Genomic DNA, 13,525 nt, shown 5'->3' on the forward strand with positions numbered 1-13,525 from the left:
CACACGCACTCACACACAGTGGTGGCCATCTAGATTTTGATGTAGGAACCCAATTTTCGATAGTGACCTTTTTTTTTTACCGCTTCAATGCAGCCACACCAAAATGGAAGACACCACTTATTTTTAAGTTCCCCAGCTCACGACGTGGTTTGTTGGATGGACGGTATTTCGCTTCGCTCTACGACGAGGGACAATTAAAGTCATAGCATCTCTTGAAGAAATGCAAAGAACCCGCTGCCTTTAAAGCCAGAGTTTTAAACTACCATCCTATGTTAAGTAATGATGGAGTAGGAGGATTTTTGGTCCAACCTTGAAAACATTTAGAGAATGTTGTTTATTAGGAGGCACAAACAAGTCAAGCAAAGTTTAGCAACTGTTTTACCTGCTGTTGGAGAAAGGTGAAGCATGAATGTTAACCATAGCGCAGCATTGAAGGACAGGTTCATTGAGAGTACATTTATTCTGCTCAGTGCCTCCTGCAGAGAACAGCTCTGTGCGTGTGTGTGTGTGTGTGTGTGTGCACAAGCTCCAGACAGCAACTCACTGAGAGGCACACAAAAGCTCAAAAACAAGGAGGAGGATGAGCTTTACTTTTCCAGCAGTGTGATTATTGATTCTGCTGCTCCTCTCTGTAGCCTTTACACACATTTACATGGAACTCACGGATTGTTTTTCCTTTTTTCTGCGCATCACATGACTTTTACTGCGTCTCAGCCCATTGCTGGCCACTGCACTGACTGTGTGTGTGTGTGATGGTTGTGCTTGTGCTCTTGTAATCAGTGGCTTTGCTACATCTGGTCTGACTGATCTGTGTGTCTCACACCTGTAGACATGCCGGTCACGTTGTGTGGCTGCTGCAACTGCCCCAAGGTGTCTGTGTGTTTGTATTCATGTGCGTCCTCTATGAACTGGTGTGTGAGGCATCGTGCAGAACAAAAACAATAAATGCCATAAACAACATTCCAATATGGCCACTGACTGTGCAAGGTTTTTGAAAACACCTTGCGAGGAGCTGTATGTCTCACACTCTGGTCTGATTTGTTGTTTTGTTTACTTGCTGGAATATATGTGGGAATGTGCAATATGTATTTTTATTGAATTATGTGGTTTTTTTTTTTAATTAATTAATTTATTTTATTGTAGTGTTCACATGATTTTATTGTTTGTAGTGTATTTAATTGTGGAAGAAGCTTTGTTTAGTGCACAATGTCCAAGACAAATTTCCCCTTGGGGACAATAAAGTAAATACAGTATCTCCATCTATCTTCTTTACTGTTTTCAAGTCAAAGCCACACATTAGCACCTTGTTTGTTGTGTGCTGCATCCAGAAACACATAGAAATAGCCTTATTTTATTTAATATTGTGGATTTTGTGAAAACAGGGAATGACCATTCTGTAATGACTATCACTGATCTTCTTGAGTATGTATGATATAACGAGGCGGCTGTGGCTGAATGGTTAAAGCAGTTGTTCTCCAATGGGAGAGTTGGGGGTTCGATTCCACCAGCAGTCACATGTTGAAGCGTCCCTAGGCAAGACACTGAACCCCTCATTGCCTCTGATGTGTGTCCCATCTGTGAATGAATGTGATCTAAAGCACTGGTTAGTTTCTATAGAATGATTTGTTCAGATTATCTTTGTAGAGATGTAGTAGAGTGCTGTATGAATGTGCGTGGAAGTAAATGAGGGCACAGATTGTGTTGTAGAGCCCTTTGAGTATCTTGATTAGATAGAAAGGCACTATATAAGTACAGCCCATTTACCATTTAATGAACATTCCACCCAAGCTCCATTGAAACTACATTTATAATTACTATGTCCCCTTTTCCAATGACAAATTTAGCAGTTTCATGATACTTTTTTTTAATCAAATTCAAAGAAACTGATACACTCATTGTTTGGTAACAAAGTGTGAATAACTGAAACCTGAGAAGTTATCTGGATGTCCAAACATACTGCTGCAGGAGAGATCATATCTCTCCAGTTTCAGCGTTTCTCCTTTGCAGACTGCAGGCTTACTCGTGGTCCCTAGAGTTTCCAAAAGCAGAATGGGATGAAGATCTTTCAGTTATCCGGCTCCTCTCTTGTGGAACCAACTTGCAGTTTCTGTCCGTGAGGCTGACACATTGTCCAGTTTTAAGACTGGGCTTAAGACTTTCCTTTTTGATAAATCCTATAGTTAGGGTTGGCTTCATGCTTGCGCAAGATGAGAGTTCTGTGATGGAGCTAAATTCCAAGCAGTCTGCTCCTCAGATAAATAATGTTAAATTATTATTTTTATACATGAATGTTTCTGTTCAGTGCCCTGAGACGACTTCTGTTGTGACTTGGCGCTATATAAATAAATTGAATTGAACTGAAGACTGAAATAAGGAACTAATGCTTACTTATAATATTTAAGGAAATGGTGTCTGTGGAAGCAGAATGAAGAGTTTTCTTTAAGGCAGAGAATCTTCTGGAAGGTTTATATAATAAACAGAGGAGACAATCCAGTTGTAGGGGTTCAGGCTTGGAGAGGAGAGTAAGATTCCAGGAGGTGAGTATGGTGAGATTCACAGGTTGGTGTAAGAGTTTCAGGTCAGACCAGGATGAAGACGTAAGTGAGAGATCTTTGTATGTCCGTATGAAAAGGATTGGTTTTAGAGTGAAGGTCCAAGGCAAAATCAGGCTGGAGGATGAAAGAAGCCTAAAACTTGAAACATAGGAAACAGATTCTCATCTGCGAGGAGCAGAAGAAAACAAAATAATTCACAATATCTTCCATTTGCACTAGGAACGCTGTCCTTTCACTGAATACCATAAGTAGACAATGTCTTGGTGTCATCCTCTGACAGTCTTGGTCCTTAAATACAGCAAGGTGGCTCATTAGAGGAATGATGAGCCACTGCCGAGGAGAAGAAAACTCTTTCCTGCCACCCAGGAGCTACAAATAGATGATGTGAATACAAACAATACTGGAATCTCTACAGAAACCATTAAAACCAGGAAAGACTTTGTTGTTTAATACTGTATGTATAGATGGATGTGTGGATGCAGTGTCTGTTTCAGAGCTTCTGCAACTAGTCGTGGCAAAGTCTTGTGATTCAAAGCAAAGACAAAGGAGAAAATGTTTATTCAGGAAGAGTCACAAGTCCTCTACAAAGAGATAAAAAATGAGTAAAAAGAGCAGAGTGACCACTTTGTATTCATTTAGCATCTCTCAGTCTGAATGTGTCTGTTAAGAGGAGTGAGGTGAATGAAAACGCTCTGCAGGTGTCGGTGAGGAGGAGAAGATGTAACTCTGAAACAACCAAAGAGATTGTCACAGTTTAACAAAACAAAGTAACTTAATCTGCACTCCTTGCATTTATCAAATGTCCTGTATGTCCTCAACTTCACCTTCAGGCTATGCTTGAATCACTGTCCAATTTATTTCCAGACAAAGCAACATTCAAACTATTGTTTGCATGTTTTGTTTAGTTGATAACTACAAATTATTTCACCCAACCCAAAAATTAACTACTAATGCTCCATCGAGACAGTCAAGGGATTTAAATCCCAGCTAGAAAATATCACTTCTTACAGTTTTCTCCCTAAATGGAGGACAAGCAGTTTTTGGCAAAATATAATTTTATGTTCACTGTTCATTAATCATAGTGACTGAGCTGTAAATTAAATAGAAACACAGACTAGTTCATAAACTGCACCAGTTGATGTTTTTATTTTCCAAATGTACAGGTTTTATGCACTTCACATAAAGAATGTGATTTCCTTTGCTCCATGTTTCATTAGATGTTGTTGAACTAACTTCAGATATAACCCATTTTTATTGACATTATTAACTGGACAGCAGTTAGTTAGATTTTAACTCAGTATTGTTGATTAAAGAGCTCTTAAACATCTTCAAATAAACATTTTTGAGTTATTGCTCCTCAAAATCATGCACAATTTATCAGCCTGAGAACATCAATCCCTGTGAGCTGGAATTTGAGCAGAGTCGTATGAAGTCTGTTATCGGGGTCGTGGTAAATATCTGCAGCACTGCAATCTAGGTTCCTCCCTTTCCTTTTACCTTGTAGAACAACAGACGTAAAAGTAACCAAGTAGCTGCCATGGAAGTTATTTTGCACAGAGTTTAAAGATGTTTGCTCCGTTCTGCCTGAAAATATTAAATATTTGGTGGAAATAAACTGATTGTAGTTTGTCTCAGGTTTCAGACAAACTATTTGTGTCTCCAAATGAAGAATAATGCATCAAATAACAATAAATGCCTTCAGGCTGAAGCTTTGATTAGTTTTACAAGTTTTAAAGTGGTAAAAATGTGTTAGTTATTCTTGTTCACTTTCTGTTCTGATTAGAACAAAAAGTATTTTTTAAAACACATTTCCATCTGTTCCCAGTTCTCGGAAATGAGTTTTGAACGTGTGTACCTTGAACATGTTTAGCTTGTAAATTGAAAATCACGTTTAATTATTGTTCATTTTCAACTTTTAATTAAGCACGTTGCTTGTTACACCTGTGAAATGTGAATTTCCATATTTGTGTACGCTCTGGAAGCCACACTCAACTCCCTTTTCTCCTCTTCCTTGTCTTTTTGTTGCCATGGCCACCACAGACGGTTGCCAAGTGAGGAGAATGGCTCCATGTCAAGTAACAGCTCAGGGAAGCTGAACACCAGCAAGAGCTCCTCTGCCCGAAGGACGGCGACTGGCAGCAGCAGCAAGAACGGCAAAGAGGAGCTGCACAAGAGGGGCGCCAACGGTGAGGAGGCTCGAACGGGAGAAACGAGAGAGTGGGGGTGATAAGGTTGGAATTAAATGACAGGAAAGATGGCAGCACAGAGTTGGGGAGAAAATTAAAAGATAAAGGATCAGACACTTAAGCGTCCAAGATGATTCAGATTTGTTACACATATTCACTGCACAACTGTTTTCATATAAAGAGGCTTTACAATAAAGTGAACACTCAGACGGGCAGTGACTCAACCTGCTCCTGCATCATGTGTCTGTCCATGACGACACTCAGACTCAGGTCCGCTCCCGGGCTGCTGCTGCGTTCACGTTCACTTCATCAGAAGAGACGCGTTAGATTTGAACGTGTCCGAGTTTGATTGTTTCTGTTCACTGCCTCGCTCCAGATGCAGGTGTGAACGAACTGCATGTAGATGAACACCAATGGGTGCTCGTTTATCAAGTTATTTCTTTATCAACCACACGTTGTCACTTTAGGAGCTATTCACAGTTATACTTCCTTGAGTTCATGGGTTGTGAAATCCAAAAGTGACTCATCAGTAAACTGGGGAAAAAAAACAAACAAAAATCACAGACACTGTTTAATTAGTGTAAAACAGTGTAAATGTGCAATGAACCTTTTAATTATCAGTACTGTTAGAATGCTTGTTATTTTTAGGCAAAAAAAAAGAAGCTGAACTTATGCAGCAACTTAAATGATTTAATTAAAGATTGAATGTCAAAATAATAAGATGTCATAAACAGGACATCATTTCTTTTATACAGAACACATTATAAACCTAAACAGTTGCCTTTTAAATGGGTTTATTATAGTTTAATAATATTTTGTCACAGGTTTTCTATATTTTAGGTAATTTCTAGATTTGTGTTAAAAGTACACTTCTTTCTGAAATGTTTGTTAAGATTTTATAGAACTTTACACTTTTTTTGTGTCAGGCGAGCCCAGATTGAAAAAAACAACAACAAAGAAAATTTAAGTGAGTCAAGTTTCTGGATTAGGACACCAAATAAAACTATAAAGCCCCAAGTCACACAAATGTGTATCCAAGGTCATTGTTACCTTTCAAAATAAGACATACACTGATTAATTTTAGTTAAAGAAAAACATTTGTAAGGTACCAAAAAAAGCAGACCTTACTGAGGTCTGCTTTAATGTCAAAGAGTCTACTGTCAGGAACAACTTCAGTGACATGCAGTTGTATTTCTTAGATGTGTTTTTCTGGAGTGGAGCTGAACAGAGAATACAAACCTTAATGTTTTTAGTGCAAGATATTCAAGTGGGTAGGAGTTACACTGTGTATAGGAATAGAGATGGTTAAAAAAAAAAAAAAAAAAAAAAATATATATATATATATATATATATATTTGCTTTTACAAGGAAGTGTAGAATGATGGATCCTTGTTAGTAGAGGGAGCAATTTTACCCACCAGGTGTAATGTCAGGGGGTGGCCAATGGTGGCCCTGGCCACTATAGATTAAGTTTCAGGCCACCCCAGTCATCTGAAGAAACTATGCTTTTCGAGGCAATATAAAAACTAGAACGCATAGTTTCCTCAAATGATTGGGGTGGCCAGTTTACATACATTTATGGTGGTGGCCATCTTGGATTTTGTCATGGCAACCCTATTTTCAATGCTGACCTTTTTTATGCCTTGATGCAGCAGCATTTCCAATTCCTGTCTTTGCTCTGAGAATTTGGGACAATAAAGGAGTGCTTGCCAGGGCTGCAATGACAAACCAACTGAAATCCAAATGTTACATTTAAAGGAATCAAATGAAAATTGTATTTCAGCACAAGAACATTATCCCATTTGTAAAACATGTCAGTGGTAGTATCATGTTTTTTTTTTGGTTTGTTTGATTGGTGCGTCTGAACCAGAATTAATTGCCATAATGTGATGTGTTAAATTATAATTGTATGGACTGGGAATGCATAATGACAATGCATAGCAATTTTACTTTTCAATAAAATAGAGATTTGCGTATTGAAGCTGTTGACTATAAGTAAGCCAGTATGTCAAAACATATGTAAATAATCTGAATATCAATACAAAGTGAATGAGAGAACATAACCCAGAATACTAAGTGACTCAACAAAACAAGCATTTAAAATAATGACAATAGACAAAGTGGCAGTCTCTCATAAAATAAAAATAACATTATTGCTGTAGCAAATTACCAAGTTTTCACATTTCTGCTGAGATACTAGATGTTTTGGGGTTCATTTTCTGTGATAAATGAATAATTTGATAAAGAATAGTGTTTGGGTTTAATTTTCTCATCCACTACTTGTGCAAACCTACTGAATTAGTTATCCTGATGCCTGGCTCAATAATCCATAAATGAATTATTGGAAATCCAGAAACAAAAATTCTAAATCATTTACATATCTTTAAGCTTTACGGGACGTTAAAATGTACCATATTTTTTGGACTATAAGGCACACTTAAAATCCTTTAATTTTCTCAAAAATCAACAGTGACTTATGTATTAATTCTGATTGTGCTTACTGACCTCAAACCGATTTTATGTGGTACACAACACTCAAAAATCTGTCAAAATGATCTTATTTCACTTAATGCACCTTATAGTCTGAAAAATACGTGATCATTTTCAGGTTAAAATTTAACAAACAGTGATATTACAAAGTGAAATGAACTACAGCAACATCACCAGCTGATAACAGCATGTCCAAGATGAAACGGATTAGATTTATTCTTGTTTTACTAGTGACACATCTGCAGCAGGTGTTCTGCTCACTGACTGCAATGGCTGCTGGTTGAGGAAGCAGTAGGTCGTCTCTGCCAGGCAGCTTGATATGAAACAACAGCAACGCTGGTGCAACAAATCAAATTATTGACGCCTGACCTCTTCAAATCAGTTCATGGGATTTATGCTACAGTACGTGCTCACTGCCACGTTTACTGTGACATCAGAAGAAAGACAACGCAAGGCCAACCAGAACATCAGAAAGGACCACTTCATGCTGCTTCACCATGACAGCCAGACCAATAAATAAATAAATATAACTAGAAAAATAAGTTGTTGTTTTTTTCAGCAAAACTGCAGTGTAAGTAAACAACTTAGCTGTAATTTGTTGTAGCTGAAAGTTAAAACAAGCAAAACAAGCTAAATTGAGCAAAAGCTAAAATTAGCTCAAGAGTCGCTAAGAGCAGTAAATAAACTCTTAACCATTGGGTTCAACTTTGTGTTTTTATTAACAAAATACACAGAAATGGTTACAACTCTGCTAACTTGAGCTAAAACCTTGTGTGGTAGTAGATGAGCTTCGTCCCAACTCATACCCCGAGTGCAACCCATTGTGCAGAACTTTGCTTGGAGAGGCAACCCTGTATGTCTGTTAGTGTTAGCAAAATAATTCATGAGCCAATGGGCGAATTTCAATGAAGCCTTGAGCAAGTGATTATTGACTGTTTATCTATATCCAAATACCCTTTGGAGTCAACCCAATTCAACTAAACATTAGTAGTTTATGAAGCAGCTCCACATCTTGTATTGTCACTATATCAACTGTACTTTTAGCTTAAACTAAATATTTCTTGTTCTGTGTTACCAGAGTTTTTTGTTTTATGAGCTGTAGCAGTTAAAACAGACGCCGTGAAAATCATTTTATAGGTTGCAGATTTAAAGACGTGTGAAAGGAATAAAGATAAGGGTCAAGACGTCAGCAGCACTTATAGAATACAAGAAACAACGTAAATTTTAAATACAATTTAATTTACAAATATTTTCCTTTAATTTACAAATATTTTCCTTTAAGTAGCATCATACTAGTGAACTAGTACATCGTAGTATCACTGAACACTGAGGCTCCATCAGAAGCAATGATTTAGTTACATGAATCTGTAGCAAGATGCTCGTCTTTGTGGCAACTTCTAACTGGCTGTTTTATTTTTCTGTCCCACACTTCACTGTCAGATTTTAGGACGGCCTTGATGAATCTCACCTCATAAAGATTGGGTCAAATATAAAAGTAGTTAGTGTCTCTAAATTAATTTAAATAGCTCTAGAACCTGAAGCGTGGGCTGCAAATGTTGGAGACAAATCCTGAACTGCATCTGTGAGGGACTTTCCAACATGTCTTGAATCATTTTTTCTTCATGAGAATTTTAAACCCTTTTGAAACATTTGATTTTCTCTCAGAATAGCCACACACTCCTTGCAGGTATCTTGAACCCTGCTCTAAAGTTTCTGTAATTTTACAGTGTTATAGAGCTACATCTTTTTGGCAACATGCATGCAAACGCTGCAAAATCTGAGCCAAACTTTGCAGGGACTTGGTGCAGATGTGCCTTTCAGTCCAATTCCTAGTGAAAATTTCAGGATTTTTTTTGCAATTTTTTGTCTCCAACTTGCCGCAGCCCTATGAAATACTTCCAACTTCCTGTGATAACAACTGTATCACAGCTGAAACACGATAAATACCAGTCTGTAGCTAGTTATAACTAACTAGCATGTTCTCCTCCCAGACCTGTACGAAGACCACTCCAGCTCCCTGCGTCTCATTACCATCAAACCCATGACGGCCCAGCCCACCTACTCGTACCCCTCCTCCTCCTCACACAGCCAGGACTCTGTCATCGTCAACGGGGAGGTGAGTCTCCTCTCTCTACACAATCCTCACTTTATCACACTCACTGTGATGATGGCAACACAGAGTATTGTGTTTTCCCAGTTGTACTCTTTGGATATCTGAAAATGTTCACACTCATTCAGGACAATGGCCACAAAAATATTGTTATGTATATACGAGAGTACTGTATATCAAAGTTTATGTGGCGTCACATCCAGCTTCATATCCATTCAATGGAACAAAGACGGTGCTTTATGTGACATTTGTCTGTTGCTCCCACCTCTCACTCTGGGACACATTTACTGAATTTAGCTGGTGTTGCTACAAACACTTTTTCTTTCTATAGCCTCTCCCTCTGTTTTTGTCACATCTCATGCTCATTGTACCTCAACCTCTCTGCACTCCTGTGTCTGAAACAGCCACACGGACAGAAGATAAATTATTCCTCAACCTATAACACCAGAAACCCCCTCAGGGCCTCTCTGGATTTCCAATGTTTCTGCTGCAATTTATTGTCACCCTGCTCGGAGAAGAAAAAAAAAATGTTTAGTGTGAAACGCTCTCTCTGATTGTTCCAAAGCAGGAAAAAGCAAAAAAATAAAGTGTGAAAATGTTAAATTTCATCATGAAAAAATATATAAATCAAACCTTTTTGTGCAAAATTGGATGCTTTGAGTTCAGTGCATGAGTTTATTGTTTTTCAGGCAAACCCTACGGGTCTAAAACAGAAGTCAGACATCGAGCACTACAGGAACAAACTGCGTCAGAAGGCTCGAAGGAAAGGCTACGGAGAGTTCTCACTCTCTGAGAGCCTCAACCACGGTTACATTCACCGAGACAGCAGACACAGTCGCCATGACAACGGGGTCAAACAGCCCATGACCGCCGAGGAGAAGAGGGCCTCATTCGCAGGATGTCACAAGAGGTAAGGAGTTCCTAAAATCCTGTTTTCTCCATTAAATGATCATTTCTAAGACAAATAAACGATTATCTTAATTATAAACTGCATTACAAGAGGTTTAAAGATATAACCACTAAAAGCACATAAAAAAAGCTCAACTCTGATTTTGAACTACAAGTCCAGTCAAGTCAGATTCAAATCCAAAGATTTTGAAAACTAATTTGTTTAAGGAAGCTGGAAGACTGCGTTGAATCTCCACTTTGTCGCAACCTCCCAGCCTGAGCAGCACGTTGTCGGCAGTGGAAAAGAATGACTTCCTTTCAACAGACAAAACCTCAAGCAGTACCAGAACCAGACCCAGGATGAGTGACCACAGAATGACTGGTCAAGGTGTGGTTTCTATGGGTGAAAAAAACAACATTTTAATAATGTTAAAAATTGCATGTAAAAATGAAGAGTAGAACAAGTAAAGAAAGCAGCAGAGTGAGGAAACGTGGTCTGTTTGTCCTCCAGCAGTCTAGAGCAACAGAACTAAAGGATGGCTCAGGAAACCCAAGCTAACTCTAACTATAGGATTTATCAAAAATAAAACTCAAGTTTGGTCTTAACAATAGACAAGGTGTCAGCCTCACAGACAGAAACTACATGTTGGAACCTGATAACTGAAAGCTCTGCCTCCCATTCTACTTGCCATCTAGGAACCACAAATAAACCTGCAGTCTGAGAGCAAAGTACTCTATTAGGAAAATATGGAACAAGAATATCTTTAGTAAAATATGGAGCTTGGTTCTTGACAGCTTTGTCAGGACTGTATTTCTCATGGGCTAACATTTAGGTCGATTTTCATCCATTTCCAGCTGGTTGTTGCACACTTTTACTGATGAATGGCTATAGTTTTCCTTTTAAAGAGCTTTAATCTTTGGCCGTTTATTGGTTGCTTACAACCTAATGTCTTGTGGAATACATGTGGAAAAGGTTTGACTGAGATTCAGTACAAATAAGGAGACATAGTGGCATGGTATGATACAAATATTACAAACTATATCACATAAAATGTGAAACATTATTAAGAACAGTTTCACAATAAAAATGACAAAGCAGTTAAACCTTTACAGTAAGTACAGAAATATTCAAACCCATTTCTTCAACAGTTTAACACAATGTAAAACAGGACGCCAGTTGTTAAAACACCTTAAAAATATTAATTAAATTCCTCCCTTTTTGTCTCATTTCTTTTTAATTTTACTTCTGAGGCAGTAAGCTATTAAACTAAGAGCTTTACAGCTTCTTGAGATTGTTAGGCAGGAAGTATCTGATGTCGTAATTAATGCTTTCATGTTCGATGTGCTACAATATTCAGATTAAACTGCATTTTCATGCCAAATATAATAAAAAGTACTTGTTGTACACTTGTAGTTGTACATCACAGTTGCTAAGCAACATGGAGGACATGGTGAGATTTGGTCAGTGCTTTAATATTTCACAGTTCACATGGATGAGTGCTTGTTTTGCTGCACTTTATCACAGAGTTTAGGATCACATTCAGTCTGTAGACGGAGCCTGGATCCTCACTGAATAAATGAAAATGGATTACCCACTGAAGTGTCACCAAATAGAGCCGTCGTGTCTGTAAATCTCTTTCAGATCTGAAGTAAAGTTGTGTGCTCCTGTTTATAACCTCATGTAAACTGCAGAAGTACACTGTTAGGTTTTTATATCCTCCTCTGTGATGCTTTGAATAAAACGGATCTTCATCGTGTACTCTGACATCCAAAAACATACAAGAAGAACACAGGATTGAGCCATGTTCACATTTCTCGATGGAAACGTAACAAAACAACAAATATTCCAGAATATTTAATCCAAATGTTTTTGTTTATGTGGGAATAAATAGGCACATTTTACATATCACAAACAATACAGCAGTGTTACCAGATATATGATAATTAATGTATGTATACTACAGTTTTAGGATCTACTTAACAATAAAAACATTTTAAGTCTTGTGAACACTCACATATCATCAGAAAGTCCGATCAGCCAAACTGTGTGCTCGCCAGGTGCCCAAATTATCCTGTTCTTTAATCACAACATGCATCTCATCTTACCTCGCCCTCGTTTGTTGAAAAAACGTGCACTTTCTTCACTCCAAATCCCCCCCAAAACTAGAGAGAAAATGCACCCTAGCTTTATTCAAAATAAGACACCTTAAACAACAGTACAATGTTACATTTCCTATCTGGCAACCCAAATGTGTGGTATTGATCATTTATTTATATATAATGTTAATTTTAGCAGTGTGTAAAATATTAACATCTAAACATGTTCGTAATGACAATCATTTCTTTATGTGCTGAATTTTACTTTGTATAACGTGATGAATTTATCATCAGATTAGGTTAAACATGCAAATATTAAAAGCAAAAATGTTCATAATTAATTATATAAATATTATTATTAGAGATAATATCAGGTGATGATTAAAGTGCAAATACACATTCACCTTAGACATTACCTGTCAGCTAAAACAGTGTTTTAATGAAAACATGGAAATAATAAATAAATAATGTAGGGATGCATGATAATATCGGCATTGTATCCGTATCGGCCGACATTAGCGATACAGTTAAATATCGGACATCGACGATTCCATCAAAATAACTCACCGATATAAAAAGGCGCTGTTTATATATCTGTTTTTGTATGACAACGCAGTGACAAGGATGCCTGTAGCGCCAGCGCAACGTTAACACGCACCGTTGAGTTTAGATTTGTGAAAATTTACAAATTTGCACTGTTCGAGTGTTGTCATTGTGTTAGAGAGAGTAAATGTCATGAATAAATTTGACATTAAACACAATCCAAGTTGAAGTGTTACATCCTTTTCAGCCCCCTTTTTGGCATCTGCATTTGGTAGCAGGCCAAACTGACAAAGACCATCCAGAATACTGTAGTATTTTAATTCCACAGCAGAGAAAGCTTTGTAGTCTCTGTAAGTAGATCTAGGGGGAAGAATATTGGTATCGATATTGGTTATCGGCCAAATAAGTTTTAACATATCGGCATATTGGATATCAACCAAAAATCCAATATTGTGCATCCCTAAAATAATGTTTATTAGCGAAACATTCAGATATAAATGCTGCCATCAACATGCATAGTGGAGCACGGTGGTGGCAGCATCATGCTCTGGGGATGCTGTTCCACCAGCACAGACTGGGAAACTAGTCAGAATTTATGTAAAGATGGAAGATACAGATGTTATTTTTGTATTTTTTTTTTTTTTGGGGGGGGGGGG

General features: G+C 37.7%; 1 protein-coding gene across 1 annotated transcript in view; it reads left to right on the plus strand.

Moving 5' to 3' along the window:
• Positions 1 to 13,525, plus strand: part of kiaa1549la (KIAA1549-like a) — a 131,872-nt gene that overhangs the window by 106,233 nt on the left and 12,114 nt on the right. Inside the window, exons 14-16 of the mRNA XM_037683361.1 lie at positions 4,596 to 4,741; positions 9,223 to 9,347; positions 10,031 to 10,251. Coding sequence (XP_037539289.1) covers positions 4,596 to 4,741; positions 9,223 to 9,347; positions 10,031 to 10,251 — 492 coding nt within the window. The remainder of the gene's footprint in view (positions 1 to 4,595; positions 4,742 to 9,222; positions 9,348 to 10,030; positions 10,252 to 13,525) is intronic.

Source organism: Nematolebias whitei, chromosome 10, assembly GCF_014905685.2.
Source record: "Nematolebias whitei isolate Nwh7 chromosome 10, NemWhi1, whole genome shotgun sequence".
NCBI lineage: Eukaryota > Metazoa > Chordata > Actinopteri > Cyprinodontiformes > Rivulidae > Nematolebias > Nematolebias whitei.